At 43.1% G+C, this 21,258-nt stretch overlaps 1 protein-coding gene across 2 annotated transcripts; it reads right to left on the reverse strand.

Annotated features, from left to right (window-relative positions):
* Positions 1–870: 870 nt before the first annotated feature.
* On the reverse strand, positions 871–21,223 carry ANAPC7 (anaphase promoting complex subunit 7). 2 transcript variants are annotated; one of them, XM_083151376.1, is made up of 11 exons: positions 20,857–21,223; positions 17,237–17,423; positions 16,176–16,295; positions 15,976–16,087; positions 14,243–14,396; positions 12,823–12,965; positions 11,144–11,261; positions 9,181–9,377; positions 4,177–4,401; positions 2,805–2,955; positions 871–1,748 (listed from the first exon to the last, which is right to left on the reverse strand). In XM_083151376.1, the coding sequence occupies exons 1-11, from the start codon at positions 20,955–20,957 to the stop codon at positions 1,559–1,561; spliced, it is 1,698 nt and encodes a 565-aa protein (XP_083007502.1). In that variant the 5' UTR covers positions 20,958–21,223; the 3' UTR covers positions 871–1,558. The 2 variants fall into 2 exon arrangements, with proteins under 2 accessions (XP_083007502.1, XP_083007503.1); XM_083151377.1 differs by lacking the exon at positions 20,857–21,223 and adding an exon at positions 18,124–18,142.
* Between the last annotated feature and the right edge of the window lie 35 nt (positions 21,224–21,258).

Consider the following 21,258-nt stretch of genomic DNA (forward strand, 5'->3'; position numbering starts at 1 on the left):
CGTGGGACGCGTACTGCCGCCCCTCGCGCGCTCGCTGTGCTCGCCACGCTTCGGGTTGGCGTTGATAGTGGGGGTGGTACAGTGTGAAAAATGACATTTGGGGTGCATTTTACATGATGTCAACTCATGTCCATAATTTCTGTGAAAAATGACATTGCATCGCATCAGATCGCATGCGATCTGATGCAATGCGATTTTTCCCTGTACGATGCACATCGTGGGAGCCGTGAAAGTACACAAGTACCTATTTGACTCTTGACTATTTTGGTACTTTTCAGGCTGGGCACACAATATTTGTAATTGTTTTAGTTTTTAATTTAAACTGCTTTAAAAAAAAGTGATCTACAATATACTTTCCACTACCAGGAAAATAGTTACTGGCGGTGGGTAAGCATGTCCACCTGTTTGTTCTAATACGGTGCTGAGAACGTGTATGATTACACTGGTTTGCACAGAAGTCCTCTATGTTGTATAAAGTGTCCCTGGATGCTGCAAAAGGCATTTCATTGCAAGTAATGACATACATCTGACCTCCATCGCTATCATCGCTGGAGGAAAGCCGCTCAGTGCATACACACTGAGTGGCTTTCCCCCTGCAAATCCGTCCTCAATGCCGCTCATCTGCTGGTAATACCAGCAGATGAGCGGCTTTCCCGGTGATGTTGCGGGAGTGCACAGCAGCGCTCACTGCTCATCGCCGGGCCATACACACTGGGCGGCTTTGAGCTGAAAGTGTCGCTCAGTGTGTATGGGATCACTAACCTGTCCTGTATATTATGAATGTGAAAGCTACTCACCTTAATATGCTCCTTTACAGCAATATTATAGAACAGTGTTACAGGTTTGGTATTTTGTGTAAAGACTAAATACTTACAAACATCGTATTTTATTTAATAGAAAAGCAACTTCATGGCGTACAGCAAATTTAGTATACACTGTATACAAACTCCCAATACTTGATCTTTTCAATTTTGTTAAGCCTTTCTATACACATTAATATGTAGATCATATCAAAATAGTTCATTAAAGGTCTGTCAGGCAAACAAAAAGAGTTGTGTATAAATGTTAAAAAAAAATGCAAAAAAAAGGCTCATATACACAAACACAAAATACATTTATCGCACAAAACAAACCACATCTGCCATGATACATGTATTTTGAAGATTACTCTTTTCAATATGCAAAGGTTATGATACACCCAGTTTTGCCAACAACCAGTACAGCTCCCAGATATAGCCATCAATCTGGAGACCGACGGGTCATACGTGGCCACAATATAGACCAGAAACCAGTCTCAAAGTTCCTGTTAGAGGAAGTTTTGCTATAGGAACCTAGTAGCCAATGGAATTTGCAGCAAGAGTTCAGGAACAAAAACAAAACAAAGAGCTGCCAAATACTGCAGTATACTACACAGAATGTGATGGACAAGCAGGAAGAATACCATTGGTTGTTATCTGTACATCACAGGAGGTTCTGCAGACATTATCAGCTGACTCCTGATGGCATTTAGGTTAGCTTTGTACACTAGTACAGAGTACAGTTTCACACATCAGTGACTTTACTGCATTCCAAACCACTGTTCCTGATCTGCCCATTGGGCAGCTTCACTATCACTGCCTTCCAGGTCTCCTTCTTCACCGCTGCCCTCCATGTCATCCACATCCTCTTCCTGAGTGGCATCTGTCGGGCTCTCTTCTTTCTCCATTTTCTGCATTCCCTCAAGAGATTTCTGATCATTAGGGTCCAAGCTGAAACAGAAAAAAAATCCAGAATTCAAAGGTTTTTCCCTGAGCTTATAAAACATTTCTTATGGATGTTAGCACAAAAATGTAGGGTGCAGGTACATTCTATCCAAATAGATTTCAAACTGCACGGACATGGGCAGACGTGTACCAGAGGATATGCGAATTGGTTTAATGCAGTGGGCTCTACAATGCACATGTTCCATGCTGCTGCATTTCAGAAACACAAGGACATATGGAAATAATTCCCTTCACTGTCCAATAAACTGCTATGTGGATTGTGCAGGCAAGCCGGTGTCAGGTTACTGCTGGAACTCCTTTTTTCCTGGTAGTCTTTCCTTAATGTAACACAATTTCCTGACTTTAATCCTCGTTTACACAACACTGACACTCCTCCCTGTATTGGCAATGTTCTCATGTGCAGTGAATAACAGTGTTACCAGTTTGACGATCCCGGCCTGACCAAAATCATATCTGTTTGACTGGGCTGGCCCTGACTAATTTCATGTCCTAGGTAATAGTGATGCCCTTGTGAAGGATTTCCTCATACATGAATGCACCTTGGGTGCCAATTAATGTTGGACAAATGCTGCATCCCTTTGGTTGGCAAATGTTGATCAAAGTGACTGATTGATGTATACAATGGGCTAGCTATCCATATATAATTATCAGGAGACTGAATGGGTGTGGTGGGTAAACAGGTTACTCATCTGTGTGCACTACAATGTAATTGCTTGGCACAAGGCATGAACAGTCAGATCAGGAGAACTTTAGCAATACGTATGGCCAAAATGCTGAATGATCTGGTGACTATACTGAACGACTAAACACTACAAGAAATGAAAAGCATTTAACCCCACTGTGGCAATAGAATGGGATTATCACCTCAGGCAGGGACAATAGTCACATAATCTTGTATAATACAATTCTATAATTCATATTACACACCATTTTTAATGATACATTCATTGCATTGATCAATATACAACAGGAGGATTGAGATCGCATTGGTAACAAACTCTTTCAACACATAATATAATTTAAATACACATATAGATATACCTGAGGGCGATACTGTACTGGTCCATGGCTTCCTGAAATTCATTCACAGCCACAAGGAAATCGCCCAGCATCCGATGCAAGACACAGTCACTTTGATTTGCTAGAGTACTGCGCAGTAGGGCTATGCCATCATCATATTTCTGTTCTCGACCTGCAGATAAAGAATTTTGTACGTTAATTAAGATGGAGGTAAGACACACTTACACAGTCACGTCATGTATCAGCTCTGTACTGCTATCTGCAATTCTGTAGCGCAGACCCCTTTTGACATAACTGGGCAGCTGGAGCGGTTACATCACCAGTGTAGGGGGTATTGTGGCATAAGTGAACAGGGGTTTCTGTATGTCATAATGTGAACTGTGGGTACTACAGTGTGTTTAACACATCTGTAGTGTTGGGAATAGTTACACATTGTACTGTTTAATAACACTGTCAGCATAAGTGATTTTATTGGTAGGTGCCCCAACAAACCTTAATCCAGCCCTGACCCTTCCTCAGTGCCACACAGCCATTTTACTTTGGGACTCTGTGGCTAGAGTCTCGGTCCTGGCTCAAACGTAGGGCAATGTGATGCTTCAGCGGAAGAAGAGACTAATATGAAGCCACAACCGTGGACATGGATGCTTCTGGTTGGTTCTCCAGCGCACCCACGCCCTCCCCTTCTGCCGTCATTTTGAAGTAGTGAACAAAATATTCCCCATACTAGGTGGTAAAGGAGCTTTAACATTGTTTTATTTATAGCAGCATCTGAAAAGTATTAGGCATATATATATATATATATATATATATATATATATATATATATATATATATATATATATATATAGCAGCATCTGAAAAGTATTAGGCATATATATATATATATATATATATATATATATATATATATATATATATATATATATATATATATATATATTACAGGTTTGCAGGCGGCACTCAGGATAAATAAATACACGACACACAGCCAGGACTTTGCCTGCTGTGTGTCGTGTATTTATTTATCCTGAGTGCCGCCTGCAAACCTGTACTGTATTTGGGAGACACCGTGTGTGTAATCTTTTCCCCAGGAAGGCAACAGGAACAGTTACCTGCAGTGTATCAGCGAGTACCAGAACACTTGGATATATATATATATATATATATATATATATATATATATATATATACACACACACACACCCACCCACACACTAAATATGAATATTTTCTCTATTTAATAACACTTTGATATTACGTTCTTTGTTATTGTATTCTGCTTTTCACCTGTGCCGGATATATAAACATTAGTATTGTGAACAGCTTCTAACATCACGAGTAATCACGTATTCTCCTCATGCATTAGCTCCGTCAGTCGGAGACAGTTACTTACTGAGCAGCTCTGCTTTTTTCACCACAGCCTTTATATAATCCGGCCTTTGTAAAAGAGCTTTGTCCAGAAGTGTTTTTGCCTTTTCCTGAGTTACTGGGTCTTCCAAGCAGACGGTTGCCAGCAGAGTCAGTGTCTGAGCATTGGTTCCCAGAGTTTTGTAGACATTGTTGGCCATTACCATAGCTTCCCGGACACTGTTGGATGCCAGATAACATTCAATGAGCCCTGGTCAGAGGAGAACAGAAACACAATAGTAAGACCAGTATTCAGCCTAGAAACATCATCCAATCAAATGGCTGATGTAGCATTGCCAAGTCCTTGTGTTACATGCCAAGCTTCAAATTAGATATACATGACAAAGTCTAAGTCAGGTTACTCTGTGAGGGTGCCGGATGACTGCCTGACAGTCGAGATTCTGACGGTCAGGGGTAGATGTATGAAAATTGCCGCCGACAGGGGGGTGCCGTGGGTACAGCTGTCCTGGGCCCCAGACTCTGGAGGGGCCCGGGCAGCTGCCCACATTGGTACGGCTCACCCCCCCTTCCTCCAGGAATCCCCCACCCGGCAGTCCCCTGCCAGGCACGCACAATAGCACCCTGCAGAGCGCCGAGCCTAGGACACAGAGGGGCTCGTCACTCTGCAGGCTGCACTGTGCAGTGTGCTGCTGGACTGTGAAGGAGGGAGACGGCGATGCCGCGGCTGCCACTGCTGCTGAATGCTGGTAAGTAATGGGGGCAGGGGGTGGCGCTGTGCTGCTGGGGGCCCAGACTGAAGGTCAGTCCCGGACCCCAACATTTCTAGCAGCGGGCCTGTTTATGAAGCAGTGATAATGGAGGAGAAGTGATAAAGTGCCTGGTATTTATCACCAGCCAACCAGCTCGTAACTGTCCCTTTTTAAACCCCCTGTAACTTATCATTCAGGAGCTGATTGGTCGGTGATAAAGTACAAGGCACTTTGGGGCAGATGTATCAACCCCCCCCTTTTGCGCTTCTGACCTAACGTCCCGCTTCTCCTGCATAATGAGGAGAAGCGGGCACTCGTAACTGGGGAGATGTATTAACATCCCCCATGCCGATAAGGAGAGCCGTTATCCCCAGCGTTAACGGCTCTCCTTATCGGCTCCCTCGCCGCCCCGCACATGCGCACTCGCCGTCGCCCCCCCTGCCCGGCTTACTGGGCATGCGCGAGATCTCGCAAAATCCGCGAGATCTCCAGCGCAGCCCAAGCCAGACGCAGGGCTAGCGTTGTCCACATAGTGGGGGATAGGACAACGCTAGCCCTGAGCTGGCGAAGCGGCCGGGGCGAATTAACGCCTTGAAGGCTGTTAATACATCGCCCCGGCCGTTAATCCCTGGGGGGGATTGCAGGGACAGCCCCGCCGAGCGTAACTCGGCGGGCTGTCACTAGCGCACGTTAGGTGCGCTAGTAATACATTAGGGACAGACGTAATCCCCCCCAGTTAACCAGCGTTAAGTGCATTTTTGCACTTAACGCTGGTTAATACATCTGCCCCTTTATCACTTCTCCTCCCTTATCGCTGCTTTATACATCTACCCCTCAGTACTCTGACATCAGAATCCTGACTGTTTAAATGCTAGACAGTCGGCATCCCAACTGACAGGGGCTATTCTCCCTTCTGGGTGTCCACGAACTCCATAGGGGGAGAATAGAACCTGTAGCGAGCGGATCGAGCCACCGAGCCTGCAGCATGGATAGAGCAGTGAGCCAGCAAGGGGCTTCTTTGCGATCTCCCCCTGTCGGAGCACCAGGCATCTACCTGTGATGCAGAGAAGTCCGTAGATTAGTTCTAAGCACAGTTACAGTAACCACGTTACCCAACAGGAAAGCAAGTGGAGTGCTTTTCAAAGACCATTAGTCAAAATGTAATAGATATAAAGGTTGTTAAGTGTAACAAAACAAAACAAAAAAACAGCCTTAGTAGTTAATTATTTTGCTCCCTATGGAAATATCTAATTATGTATTTAAAGTCATACTAATTCTAAAATTTAAAGCAGTAACTTTAAACACAATAATCATGTTTAGGCAAAAAATGTAATGTTATGATACAGAGGCAATATTGCCCTCAAGTGGTGAATGGCAACATGTGCACTCCTGCTTAAGACTGGATGACACAAGTGTGAGGATAGGAAGATAAAAATTTGATTTATGTTCTTATCTGGCTAAATCCTTTTCTTATGAACCCATAGGGGACACAGACTTCACAGTGGGTATAGGCTAAGTAGGAGTCTGAGCACTAAACAGTTAACGTTTTTTTCTCCCAGCAGCAGCAGCACAGGCTCCTTCTCCCACTATAGCCAGCCCCAGTCAATCTAGTTACGTTAGCAAGCCCAAGGCAGAAGCTAGAAAAAGAAGGAAGACAAACACATACTCGGGTCCTAATGCTGAAAAGATGAGGACAGAGGAGTCAGGAGCTGAGCAAAAACCTGCATCAGGGTGGGCTGTGCCTGCTATGGATTCCAAATAAAAGGATTTTAACAAAGAAAGAACATTAATATCCTTTTCTTTTGCATGCAATAGTCGAAACACTTCACAGTGGGATATCCCACCTGTTATTCCCCCTGACCTGCGCTGAGAGCCATTCACCTGAATGCTGTGTTCGTGTAAAAGAATACCATTTGAGAAACACGTGGGCAGAGGACCATGTGGACTCCTTGCAGATCTGCTCTGCAGAGGCACCACTTCGAACTGCTCAAGAATTCCCACCAACCTAGTTCAATGAGCAGTCACCACAGACAGGGCAGAAAGGTCAGTCGCAGCATACCCGCGGCAGATGGTCAAAATGATCCACCCAGTAAGGTCTGTTTTGTAGCTGTCAAGCCCTGTTTGTGAAAGTCATAGGACTTACAGAGATCCCTAGTTCTGTCCACACATATCCTGAGAGCTCTCAAGACATTCAAAGAGGCCTCCCCCAGGGAAGTATCGGGAGTGTAAAAGATGTTTACGATCTCCCGGTTGATGGGAAACCTTCAGAAGATAGCTTATTCATATGTTCAAAGAACAACCTGATCTGAGTGAAAGACTCCCTGAAGCTCTGGCTAGGAGGGAGATAGTCTTGCATGTAAACTAACGAATGTTCACTACGGTTCCCCTTCCAGCTTGAGGAGGACTCATATATATGTATATAAGAAAGTTGGTCCACTGAACCACTAAGGCATTCACCTGATGAGCTCCTGTATCCCTGTTGTCTAAAAAGTACCTCGGAAGCTTTGTGGTTGTGCCAAGAAGCCATCAAGTCAACACCCAGTAGTCCCCAGCGTTGAAGAAGTTACTGAAAGGCATCTGGGTGAAGAGCCCACTTCCCACCACCCCCTGAAAGGTCTGTTGAACCAACAACAAATGGCCTCTGTCCAAGTGGAATACCTGGAGCCACCACAAACGGGAGTGCCAAACTGTCTATGGAAAGTATGATTGTCTGTGTCTTGAGTAGACAATGGTATTTGTTCCACTGAATAGGTCAGAAGCGAAAACGGGAATACTCCACCATGTCAAAGACTAGAGAGCCTAGGTTCTGCATGCAAGAGTGTATAGACACTCGGCAGTGATGCAAGAACATGTGAATATTGTCCTGTAGGTCACAAAAATTGTCTGCACGGAGGAGGATTTATTAAACTCTAGAGTCTAGTAAGGCTCCCAGATAGAGAATCACTTGACCTGAAATCAAGGTGAACTTCACCCAATTGATGTTCCAGATGGAGGGGATACCTCATTGCATCTGATGACTGGGCTAGAATAAGAAGATCGCCCAGGTAAGTAAAACTTGACACCCCTGTATCACAAATAAGCAGCCATAAGCTTTGTGAAGCAAGAAGCACCCTGGATGTCCTAAGAGGCCCATTACCTTGCCCTCGTTGTCTAGTGCATGTGCCGATGACCTAGCACTGCCCGCTTAATAAATCAAAAGAAAAATAAATAAAATAAAAGCTGAAGCTCTTTCAAAGATCTTCAACAGTTAACCGATTGGTGCCCAGACTCCTACTCCGCCTTTACCCACTGTGGCATGCAGCAGGAATCATATCAAACCTTTGCTCTTTACAGCATTCTAAAAGTATGGATTAAACACCAGTCTAGCACATGAGGTAGTATGTAACTAATCACCATTGGCACCCTGAGACCGATTCAGACCTGTTTGTTACGGGCCAAATTCAGCCCCAATCCTGATGTTCAGGATTTGTGCATGCACAAACCCCGGGAGTCAGTCTAAGCTGACTTTTCATTATGAACGGCAGAAAAATCATTCAATGGTGAAGTGAACAAGAAAATGTATGACACCTGTAAAAGGGTGTATATATTAGGCCTACATAAACATTGTTGAAGATCAAGTATACCCCTTTATGAAAACTGTGGGGTAGATGTATGAACCAGTTATAAGGGAGGAGAAAGCAGTGATAAGGGACGAGAAGTGATAAAGTGCCTGGTACTTTATCACCGGCCAATCAGCTCCTGACTGATAAGTTACAGGCTGGGTTTAAAAAAGGGAGGAGCTGATTGGCTGGTGATAAAGGCACTTTTTCACTTTTCCTACCAAATTCCACACCTCTTAATTTGATCAAGCAACTGTGGGATATCCGGGAACATACAAGTTCAAGCCATGGAGGCCTCAGCTTGCAAATTACAGGACTTAATACATCTACTGCTAATGTCTTGGTGCCAATACCACAGGACACCATTAGAGGTCTTGTGGAGTCCACACCTCGAAAGCTCAGAGCGGTTTTGGTAGCACGAGGGGGACCTACACAATATTATGGCCAATGGGTGAACACATAATATATTTTCTTCTTTATGTTGGATTTCCTCTGTAACAGCAATTTATATACTTAAAACAAAAGGACCTGATTTTATATTTCCCATGTGGCCAGAGCATGATGGGGCTGTGAGCTCCAAGTGTTCGCCCTCCTGGAAAGCATTATGGACAGGGGCCCCACACACATAAGTACATAACCAGTCAGGACAAACTTGAGAGCCTACTCTCCCTCCCGACGCACCTTCACAGCAGTCCAGCCGGCAGGGAGCTAATCTGATTGCTTCGCGGAAATGAATGATTGCCTCTTGGACTCTGCCCATGTTTCTCAGTGCTGCCCCCTTCAGTAACAGAGCCTGCACACTGTTACTGTTCAGCTGAATGGCTTTGGCTCCCAAATATAGAGCTCTGGAGTGTCTCTTAGTGTAGAAGCTGTGACACCTAGAATAATAGGTGAAGAATCAACACATGGAACAAAATAAATGATTATTTGACACATGGAATCAAGTATAACGAGCAATCATGAAACAACAATAGCGCACCCAATATTAAAATACTGAAAACAATTTGGTCTGACGGAATGTTTTAATATATGCTATAGCTAACTACAGGAATCCGATGGATAGGAGCAGACTTTGACCTTTAACTGTTCAATTAAAAGCCTTACTGTGTTACCGGAGAATGTCATTGATTTCTCTAAATCCAATATATATGTGCCCTTCATTTACCTGGGCAGCTGTCCAAAGCTCACAACAGGCAATAATATTAGCACTGATAGAAAGAAAAGCAAAAATACATTTAGGTTTCATGGTTTTTAGTGCATTTTTGAATGCACCAAAGTCCCTATGGAAATGCACCAAAGCCCCTATGGCAGGGCTCTGAGGCGGAGGATACCCCATAGTAGTCTATGGTCTCATATGCACAGCACTGTGTGAGGGATCCAACACATCTCACTGACACCTGGCATCACGGATGATGTAATGGTTAGCATTACTGCCTCACAGCACTGAGGTCAAGGGTTCAGTACCCACCATGGCTCTAACTATGCGGAGTTTGTATATTCTCTCCCTGTACTTGTGTGGGTTTCCTCTGGGTACTCCGGTTTCCTCCCACAATCCAAAAATATGCTGGTAGGTTAATTGGCTTCTAACAAAATGAACCCAAAAATGAATGTGTGTGCATGTACATGTGGTAGGGAATATAGATTGTAAGCTCCACTGGGGCAGGGACTGATGTGAATGTTCAAATATTCTCTGTAAAGTGCTGCGGAATATAAAAGAAACTGGTAATAAATAAATTCTATTTATGCACAGAGGAACTCCCGAGTCACAGAACCGGAAGTCTAGGGACCAACGGCCATCGCAAAGTGCAGCTTTTATTGGGAGAGCAGCCCTTTGCATTGCTCACTGCATTGTATGTTAGTACAGATGTGATGGGCGGCACATTGTGGTTGGTACATCCCACCCGGGATGCAGTTACAATCCCGGCGGTCGGGATCCCGGCGTTCAGAATCCCGACCGCCGAAATGCCGACACATTCTCCCTCCGTGGGTGTCCACGACACCCCTGGAGGGAGAATAAATTAGTGTGCCGAGCATAGCGAGGCACCGTGCCCGCTGCGTGGCGAGCGCAGCGAGCCCGATCCACGTCCCCCCCTTTTCGGCATTTCGGCTGTCGGGATTCCGGCGTCGGGATTCTGAACGCCGGGATCCCGACCGCCGGGATTCAATACTGAATCCTCCCACCCTCAGTGTGATACCACTCATTTCTCAATAGTAGCTTGAGGGAAATTGACTAAAAATCGTTTTTTGGCAGAGTGTACGAATCACCACAACAAAAATGGAAATTTACTAAGACGCTTGTGGTGTATGATTTTTGTAGTCATTTGAGAAGTAGCATATAAACGCTTCAGAAGTCACATGCCAGCACAAACCATTGAGAATATTATTTTGATGAGGTTTTTACCAATGGTGACGTCACATTTGACATGTGATTTCCATGCGAATGGATCCTTGGTAACTTCGCAATTAGCTAAATAGTGAATTTTTATTTCAGAAAAAACACAACCCCGTGAAATATGTAAGAGGCAGCCAGCAGATTCTAATTGGGTCTGTTCTCTAATCTACTGTTTTTATTTAAATGATGAATTCAGAGCACACGGTATGGCAAAGCTGCTTATCTGGAGCACAAGATGCACATTGTACTTACCCGGAAACCACCCATGGCTCAGCATGCTGATCAGATATGTTGAATAATCTACAGCCAAGATTCTCTACATCCTCCAGCCGTCCTTCTCGAGCCAGCAAGTATCCGTAAATATCCATCCCTGGAAAGAAAGGGCATATTGCCTTCTCATGGATATCACAATAAAGATTGAAAACGGGCTATTTATCAGTTTATTAAAATCGCTTTGTATGTTAGGGTCTGTTCCCCTCAGCAATTTTTCTAGAATATATACACAGTGGATTTACATAAATTCAGTCAATTCAAATATATTTACAAACAATCAAAAAATTAACTGTTATATTACTTTTGCCACAAACCTTTATCAAAGCTACAATTGTGCCATTACCAGCTTGCCATCCAGTTGATAGGTTTACATTGTCTACAGTAGGCCGACACCAAAAGGCCACTATGCGTTTTTCCCTCTTTTTGGATTCTTGTTGAGAATCCCGGGATTGAGCATTTTTCAATCCCAATTCCCGGGATTGAAAAAGTGCCCTGGGATTGGCATCCTTACATGGAACAGAGAGATTATCAGCATATGCACTGGGTTCGCAATGCCACACTTGCAGGTGCATTAACGTCTATCTCTGAATCAGGCCCTTAATCTTTATCAGCTCACAACTTCCACCATGGGTTTCACTGGCTGTATCAAGCGCAATTTGTCAAACCCTGTCAAAGCCAAAAACACACAGACATACAAAAACCCCCCCACAATTTTAAATAAGGTCTTAAATGTAGATATGCAAGCTCCCACCACAGCATCATCTGCTCGACAGTACAGTAGTGTTCCATCAAAGCTTCTTTTGCAGGGTGCCGCACCCTGCCCATTTTTAAAGCCTCAAAATGCACCCTGCCCTTTTTGTGTGTGGCACTGTGCGCCCTTATGCTGACCCCCACCATGCTGACATGCCATTGAGAACTTTCAGTGTGTGCCATTATGTGTAATGGGTATTACGGTGTATGCCATCATGTATAATGGGCATTATGATGCATGGTATAATGTGTAATTGTCATTACAACAGAATATGTAATGGGCATAGCAGAGTATGACGACGGCAGGTATTCAATGCGGCCGGCGAGGGGGTTAAACAGCGAGGATTGCAGAAAACCAGCGATCCTCGCTGTTTAACCTCCGCGCCGGCCGCTCGCTCTATTCAATGTTCTGGGGAAATCCTCGCCGCCATAGGACGGCGAGGATTCCCCCAAACAGCGAGACCCGCGGCTAATGCAGAAAACTCGCTGTATTGAGCCTGGTTCTGGAGCCGCATACGCCAATTCCCCCTCGCTCAAAAAATGGAGCGAGGGGGAATTGGCGTATGAGGGGCTGCGTTGAATACTGACAGGGTGAGTGGTGACAGCGAGCAGGAAGCTCTGCTCGCTGTCGCCGCTCGCCCAAAGCATTGAATACCCCCAATGTTTCATGGGCGTAATCCTAGTGCAGTGTTTTATATATGTTTTTTTTTGTTGTTTCTAATTTAAATTTCTAATATAAAATTATAATTGAAAAAAGTGCCCTGCCCGGTGGTCAGTGCCCTTGCCCTAAAAAAAAAATCTTATAGTGAACACTAGTAGAGGATACAAGCACATAACCCCCCACCTCCTAAAAAAACTCAGTAGAATACAGCCCACACACACACACACACACACACACACCTCCCTACCTTTAATCAGATAAGGGTCCAGCATCTGGGCTTGCTCAAATTTCAGGATGGCATTTTTATTATCACCTACTCGAAAGTAGAGATCAGCTACACTTCCCAGTAGGTCCACATTGTCTCTCAGTAAAGACTTCTTTTCCAGAGAACTGGGAAGAGAGGAAAAATATTCAGGTAAATGAAATATAATTAAGAGATGTAGGAGAACTCAGACACTTGCTCTTCTACCTCCACGGTAATACAATATACATATATTAATCAAACAAGGGAAATGTCGATACCAACATCATAAGAAAAATAGGTACTTGTTTCCTAGCATGGCGCCCATCACATTGCATCGTGTACCTTATTTAGTGGTGTGCGATGCTTGTACAATTAAATATTGCATAGCATCGCATGCCAGCAAATGGGATGCAATGTGATTTTTAATTGTACAAGCACCCATGCCATGAGATGTGATGGGTGCTTACAATGAGATGTAAGCCCCAGTATTCACGCCTTCCCAAAGTTTCATCTCATTGTAAGCACCTATCAATAAATAAACAAGTATTTACTCTGCACAGAAACAAGATAAATCCCAAATCCTACGCTCTCTGCACATGCCACATGCCACATCTGCCCCAACTGCAGTACACATGGTTTTGTCCATTAGAGAGAGAATTTGCTTTTGCAAGTGAACCTTTGTTTCATGTTTTGAAACCTTGTTTCATGCACAAATACAATAATTGTGTGTGTGTGTGTATTTCATGTGTTTGTACAACATGCGTGCAAGGTACCTCAAAATACTTAATTGAAATATAAAAATATTCTGAAAAACAGAATAATCTGTTATCCAAAATGCTTCTGGACCCGAGCATTTTGGATAAGGGATACTCAACATGAAGCCACTGTATAGAAATTAAGAAACTTAGACAAAATATAATATACGATTTATATTAAAAGAAGCCCTTGTGCCTTACTGTGGAAAGGCTACTGAATTCTAATAAAACACAACCATTGTGGTCTTGGATATTATACTAAATGCGAACGAGTCTGACACAGAATCTGACACAGAATTACATTTACGCGAAAAAGTAGAGATATTTTATCCCTTAGAATGATTACAAAAGTAAATACAAAGATACATTGGCTGGAAGGTGTCTTTCTTTAGAGAGTAGACCAGTGATGGCTAACCTTGACACTCCAGCTGTTGTTGAACTACACATCTCAGCATGCCCTGCATCAGATTTACCATGGCCAAATAGTAAAAATGTAGCAGGGCATGCTGGGATGTGTAGTTCAACAACAGCTGGAGTGTCAAGGTTAGCCATCACTGGAGTAGACCATCTCCAGCTAGAGGAGGTGTTTAAGGAATAGCAACTATATTTCCAATTGCAGACGTGATCGAGAAGGACAAGGCAGTGGTCTCCAATCACAGACTTCTTACCAGATTGTATTAATTGCTCTTGTGTTGTCCCCAGTGTGCACAAATGCATACGCTTTGATCCAGGCAGAAAGCCAATCCAGGTTGGGAATACTCTGAATAACATTAAGAGTCATGGATGCTACTTCTGCCCCTTTTACAGAAAGAGACAGCAAACCTAGGAATACAAAACTGACATTAGGTCATTGTGCAAAGGGGGAAATCACAAGGAGCACACACGCACACACACACACACACACACACACACACACACACACACTTATTTGCCTAGGTGCCCTCAAGTGTACATGTGTACTGATCTAGCAGGGACAATGCAAGCAGCACTTGTAGAACTTCATATACAATAATGATTTTCCTCAGATTTAATATGCCGGCGTATAAGACGACCCCCCAACATTTCACTCAAAATATAGAGTTTGTTATATAAGTGCACCCGGCGTATAAGACGACCCTCCCACTTGGAGGCATGTTTTTCAGGGGAAAACATTTTAACCTTAAAATAAGACATCTCTCACCCTTAGTTAGGTGCGAATGGAAAAATGTGAGTTGAGTTTAATCTGCCCGGTTCTGTGCGAGTTTCTAATTGGATTGCAAAATGTGAATTTGCAATGAAAATAACTCACACTTAGTTGATTGACCCTCATGGCGGAGTACACTCAATGGTCAAGGATGACAAGCCGCATATATACATAAAGTTAATCCCGCATAGACACTTTCACATTTGGGTGCATCTAAATTGAAGTCCTGCTGGGTTCTACCTACAGACCCCCCTGTGATTGCTAATCCCACTGCTAGCAATGTGGGGGAGTCAGTAACGCTTGTGCTGGAGGTTGTTTTCTAAAATTAAATCTTGTTGTATGCCCATGGATCAATCAGAACACAGCATCTCTCTGCTGACAGCTTTGTACCAGATGTTTTTTTAATCTTTGAATAAAACAAAATACAGTTTCTCCCCAAGCCTAACTGCACTGTAGATTTATATTATTCACAATAGACTTTTGTTAAATATGAGAAAAATATATGCCTTGCAGAGAACATAAAAGGTGGCACAATCAAAGTGCAGCATGTGGCACCTTACTGCACATTAATGAGACCACCAGATATTAATCATAGCTTTGCAACTGAAACAAATAAAGCTTTCAAATAAACAAACCAAAAAAGACTCATGCATGCCACCTATGGCTCTTTAGTTAATTGAAACATTCTTGCTATGCCTTGTAGTTCAACAGCTAAAGGTTCCCGGCCACTGGAATAAGCTGGCTCGGACAACATATAGGGCCTTATTCTAGTTCACTCTTTCTGACAAAATCCTTCTTAGATGGACTAAACCATGTGCACTGCAGGTGGGGCAGATGTAAAATGTGCAGAGAGAATTAGATTTGGGTGAGTTATTTTGTTTCTGTGCAGGGAAAATACTGACTGCTTTATTTTTACACTGCAATATAGACCTCTTTGAAGTAAAACCCCACCCAAATCTAATTCTCTCTGCACAAGTTACATCTGCCCCACCTGCAGTGCACATGGTTTTTTCCATCTAAGAAGGATTTTGTCAGAAAGAGTGAACTAGAATAAGGCCCATAGTTCTCCAGCTTTTGAGGAATTACAGGTCCCAGCATTACCTGTCTAACTTTGATTGATACTTGTACTTGCAGCATTAGAATATATAATGTGAATACTCCGGTATCTATACATTACAATTGCATCAGAAGTCACTAAGAATAAGAGTTTGGTTGTACCTAAAATGGCATCGAGTGCCAGTGGGCACTGCCTCAGCACCTCCTTGTAACTCGTCACAGCTGAACGTTCCTGCCCAGCCTTCTTGTACAAATTGGCTAACATCATGTTAATCTACAAAAGTCAGGAAAAAAAGTAATGCAAACTAATATAGAAGAAAGAAAAATGGCTTCAAACTGGTAAAATAATGATCTGAACTTACTTTTGGGGTTCTTTGTCGGGAGGGAATTCCATCTAATATGGCAACAGCATCTTTGTCTTGTTTAAGCATTGTATAGCACTCTGCCATTTTATATTTTACTTCAATTTCTGATGGTAGGCTCTGGGGAAACCAAAACACAACAATAAGGACATCACTTTGCTGATTATCGGAAAAAGACATGGATCTGCAAACTCCGAGAAACAGTCACCAATTGGAAAATTTAGCACTCATTTCCACGAAAGCCGAATCGGCTTTTCAAAGAGCTGGAGCTGCAGAGGCAAATCCCGGCTTTTTTTCCTGGCTAAAATGGCCAGGATTGAATACTCAATCCCCATTATTTTAGAAAATCGGAAACATTGAAAACCCCCCAATTGTTCTATACAAAAAAGCAACATAATCACCACTATACTGAGAAAAAATAATTATATTTTTATTTACAAATGCTAATTTTATTTATTATAGATCAGATTCATAATTTCATTTTCATCTGTAGATCCTTTAATTACATTTAAAAAAAAATCTTAAAAGCTACTCAGATGCACTGTGGATAAATATAATAAAATGGGAAAGCATTTGTGGAATTGATTGTAACACATTTATCAGCCATAACACACTTGACCTATTCTAGCAAATGACATTCTGCATTGAAATGCTCAGCTTTAAATGCACTGTGTTCTCATGATAACTAGTTGTTAGTTTTGTTTGGAAAGAAATATTGTGGACATCCTCTAGATTTATATGTGTTATATAAAGAACTGCTCTATACCAGTCTCCAAACCTATAAGCGTTCCCTAAAAACTCATCTCTTCAGGCAAGCTTATCAAATTCCAGAACCAGTCACGGTACCTTGCATTCTGGTGGAATCGATGCAATAAAGAATACAGTATCTATCCTTATGTATCAATGCCTATTTCCCTATAGGTTGTAAGCTTTCAAGCAGGGCCCTCATACCTTTGACTGTCTGTAAATACCCTGTTTGTTGTATCACTGTCTCCTTTGTAAAGCACAACGGAATATGCTGCGCTGTATAAGAAACGGTTAATAAATAAAATAAATAATACCTGATTTTGTGGTGTAGTAGTAGCATTTCCTGTGGAGGGTCTGACTTTAGAGGTCTTGGTTAAAGCTTTCTTCTGCTGTAGAGCCATGGTGTACTTGCTGACAGCATTCCGATACTCTTTATCGTGAAAGAGAGAGTCTGCATGGTATACCAGCAGTTGGTACTTTTGCGATGGTGAAAACATCTCTCTGTTAACAAAAAAAACCATATATGGGATTCAAAAAGACATGTGCAAGTCCCTTACTGTCCTGGTCACTGCTGCTAATCTAATTTCCTTTTATAAAAAATCAAAAGTACAGTTTGAGTATTCCTTACCCGAAATGCTCGGGACCACAATGTTTCCGGATTTTGGAATTTTTTTTCCCCATACTTACCTGATCCCCTAGTGATGCTCCGATGATCCCCTATGTCCATGGCAGCCTTCAGGATCCTCTTCAGCGGCATCTCTGGTCCCAGGGGTGCATTGCACGAGTGTGCTAGTGACATCACCGTCGCGCCCATGCACCCCTGGTACTGGAGATGCCGCTGAAGAGGATCCTGAAGGCCGCTGACATCAGGTGACAAGGGAAGTATGAATAAAAGGAGCAGGATGGGAGGGGGGAGACTTACTTATATGGCTGTAGACTCTCGTGGAAACATGTAATAAGATAGGAGTTCTGTTGCAACAATCAGATTCTACTTCTTATGTATTTAGCACCTTCTAGAAGACAATAGATAGAATCTGATTGGTTGTTATGGGCAACATCCCATCTTTAATAGAACTTCCATCTTATTAATTTGACCTATATTGTCTAAATGACAGTAAAATCATTAATCTACTGTTTGTGTAGACATGCAGTAAATGAATATAAAATATCATCAGAGTGGTATAATACTTAAAAGACCTACCTACAAAATGTGTGTAATAGTTCAGCAGAGAAACCCCCTACTGTCATTTTATTTTAACATGACAGATATGAGCTGAATACATGACAGTTAGGAGCTGATTGGCTGGAGCACCATTTATAAACCACACGTTTTCTTTAATAACAACATGTTTTATCACTTAAGCGCCACTGCCTGCAAAATGACAGAAACCGGTTGGTTAGTACAGTACTTTATCCCTCTCCATTTTAACTCTTTCCAGTGTTATACATTTGCCCCAATAAGTTTTTACAAACAATTATGACAGCAATGTATATGGCTGGACTGCTAGTGATGACATGGGGTGATTGCGGCTTCCTGGCAATATTGGAATATTCAGTCAATCTATCCATTTAACAAATATATCTAATTAAAAAAATCAATTTTCAAGCTATGACTGACTGTTATCAACCGGTTTTGCTTTATCGCTGTTGTTTCAAGTGCTGCATTATATAATAAATTGTTAATAAATAATAAAATAAATAATGCTAGGTACATACTAGGCAATTTTTTATTCAATGAACTGATGAACAACATATCGCACAGTAAATTGGTGTGTACAGAAAAACTGTCAGTGAACTATGTTGTTCACAGACATATTGGGGGAAATTTACTAAGATGTGAATTACACTTCACAGGTCATGTTGCTATTGGCAACCATTCACATCCTGTCTACTATCTTCTAGAGCAGGGCTGGGCAACACCGGCCCTCCAGATGTTGATGAACTACACATCCCAGGATGTTTTGCTATGTGGCCATGCTGAAACTGATGCAAGGCATGCTGGGATGTATAGTTCATCAACATCTGGAGGGCCGGTGTTGCCCAGCCCTGTTCTAGAGGGTGATAAATAAATAAGTAGCTTCTTATTGGTTGCCCATAGCAACATGACCTGTGAAGTGTAATTCACATCTTAATACATTTCACCCATTGTGTTGGCACAGCCAATGACGATATATTTTGCAGATATACTGTTATGAGCCTAAAACCATCCCATATGACTGCCCAGGAACCATCGACAATTACATCACTAATGGTTTCTGTAACCAGACAGGTCAGGTAGCATATTGGTTAGTGCGTATTAGAAATACTGTGGCAGATTTATTAAGCCTGCGAAAGTGATGAAGTGAGAGGTGATAATGCACCAGCCAATCAGCTCCTATCTGTCAAGTTACATAATGGAGGCCAGATGCACTAAGCTTCAAAAAGTGACAAATGGAGAGTGATAAACAACCAACCAGCTCCAACCTGCCATGTTACAGGCTGGGTTTGAAACATGACATGTAGGAGGTGATTGGCTAGCTGTTTATCATTCTCCACTTATAACCAGTTTATCACTTCCCCAGTCTTAATACATCTGCCCCATTGTTTTTTTACCATGTCACTAAAGTGTGGAAGGTGGGGTGGGGAGCCAACCCATGTCTAGGTATGTACCTAGCAAAAAAAAAAACAGTACTTGTGTAGTTTCACGGCGGCAGTAACGTAGTTAGTGTCCTTGTCAGAAGCCCCAAGCCCGAAGCGTGGCGAGCAAAGCAAGCCCCACGAGGGGATGCGTTACGCGTCCTCCCAACCTTTTCATACCCCCACTATCCACTTCGGTGTGGAGTTGATTTTACAAAGTGTGGCGAGCGCAGCGAACCACCGAGCCCATAGCGTGGCGAGCGCAGCGAGATTACTTTACATGTATTCCATGTCCGCTTGCCATGCTTCAGGCTTGGTGGCTCGCCACACTTTATAAAATCAACTCCACACCGACGTGGATAGTGGGGGTATGAAAAGGTCGGGAGGAAGCGTAACGCGTCCGCTCGCCACGCTTTGGGCTGGTGTGGATAGTGTGGGTTTCAAATGGAGGCATTTGCCAGTATGTAACATGGAGCACTGGCAAATGCCTCCTTTATTGTGTATGAGACGCATTTGCATCCACACCCCCTCTTTGTGCAGGAGACGCATGAGCTACCGAACCCCTAACCCTCTCAGCTGGGTTACTGTACCCTGCTGCAATAGTTCTTGAGACGCAGGAGCGTCTCAGACAGATGGAGCACCTCTCTGCCGGCGCCCGCATGATCCCCTCTCCGCCATAGAGGGGATCATGCGGACGCCAGAGCTGTGTAAAAGGCGCTCGCTAGGCTTTCCAGGGACGCCGGGAACTGCATCTCTGTTCAGTAAGTAGCTGCCTCACGGGGACACTACACTGACTATGCAGGTTGGGCTACGCTGAAAACGTAGCTTAGGCTGCCGCCGTGAAACAACACAAGTAAGGCAGCCGTTGGGCTACACTAATAACGTAGCTTCAAACGAAGCGTAAGCTGCCGCCATGAAACATCACAAGTACCAAAACAACACATGCAGTAAAAGCCTAATTGATGGATACTTTCTAAATATGGGCTATTTGAACTTGTGTGCTACAATTACATTCACGAATAAAACCATAAGCATATTGTCTTTTTTATCTTAAAGAGATAAAAACTGTATATAACGTAACTATTCTAGCAGCACTACTGTCTTTCCCCATAACCTGGGCTAGGAACATAGGGATCTCCTTCTTCTTCATCACTTCGATCTGTGTCTGACATCCTCCGACCTCCCTCACTCGTCTGCTGCTATTCATATCATTTTGGGGTTGTGTTAAAGGGACAATAAATACTGAAGCCAATCATATCAGACAGTATACACAGTATATATATGTATACACACATTATAGAAGTGTATGCGCACTCACGGATTATTGTTGCTCATTGTCAGCAGGAGGCTGCTCAGTAAGCGGACATTGGAGTGTAGCCCGGCCGCAGCCATATCCCGGACATGATCTATAACATTCATCTTCCCTTGAAGAGCCGACAGCGGCAACAGCAGCAGCGTGATAACACGGGAGAATACAGTAACAGACCTACACCCAGTTTCACGAATCACAAGCTTATTGACGACCTATTTGGAAATGGTTGTGAAATGTGAAATAGCTGTCTTCGGTGCGCCTGCTCCTGTCTCTGCTAACACGGTCCCAGCAGTGGCCAGAGAGCGGAGATCTTTCAGGCACTGTCAGACATTACAAGCTAAAGAATGCGGATCATATCCGTCAGCAGTCTAGTTGTTTGTATGTGAATAGATATTGGACGGTGATGAC

Source organism: Crinia signifera, chromosome 1, assembly GCF_055691185.1.
Source record: "Crinia signifera chromosome 1, ASM5569118v1, whole genome shotgun sequence".
NCBI lineage: Eukaryota > Metazoa > Chordata > Amphibia > Anura > Myobatrachidae > Crinia > Crinia signifera.

Coding starts and splice junctions, on each gene's coding strand:
- ANAPC7 (XM_083151376.1), bottom strand. CDS start 20,957: ATGAATGTTATAGATCATGTCCGGGATATGGCTGCGGCCGGGCTACAC. Junction 2,956..4,176: donor GAAAAAAGCAGAGCTGCTCA/GTAAGTAACTGT, acceptor CTTTATCTGCAG/GTCGAGAACAGAAATATGAT. Junction 1,749..2,804: donor CAGTACAGTATCGCCCTCAG/GTATATCTATAT, acceptor TTTCTGTTTCAG/CTTGGACCCTAATGATCAGA.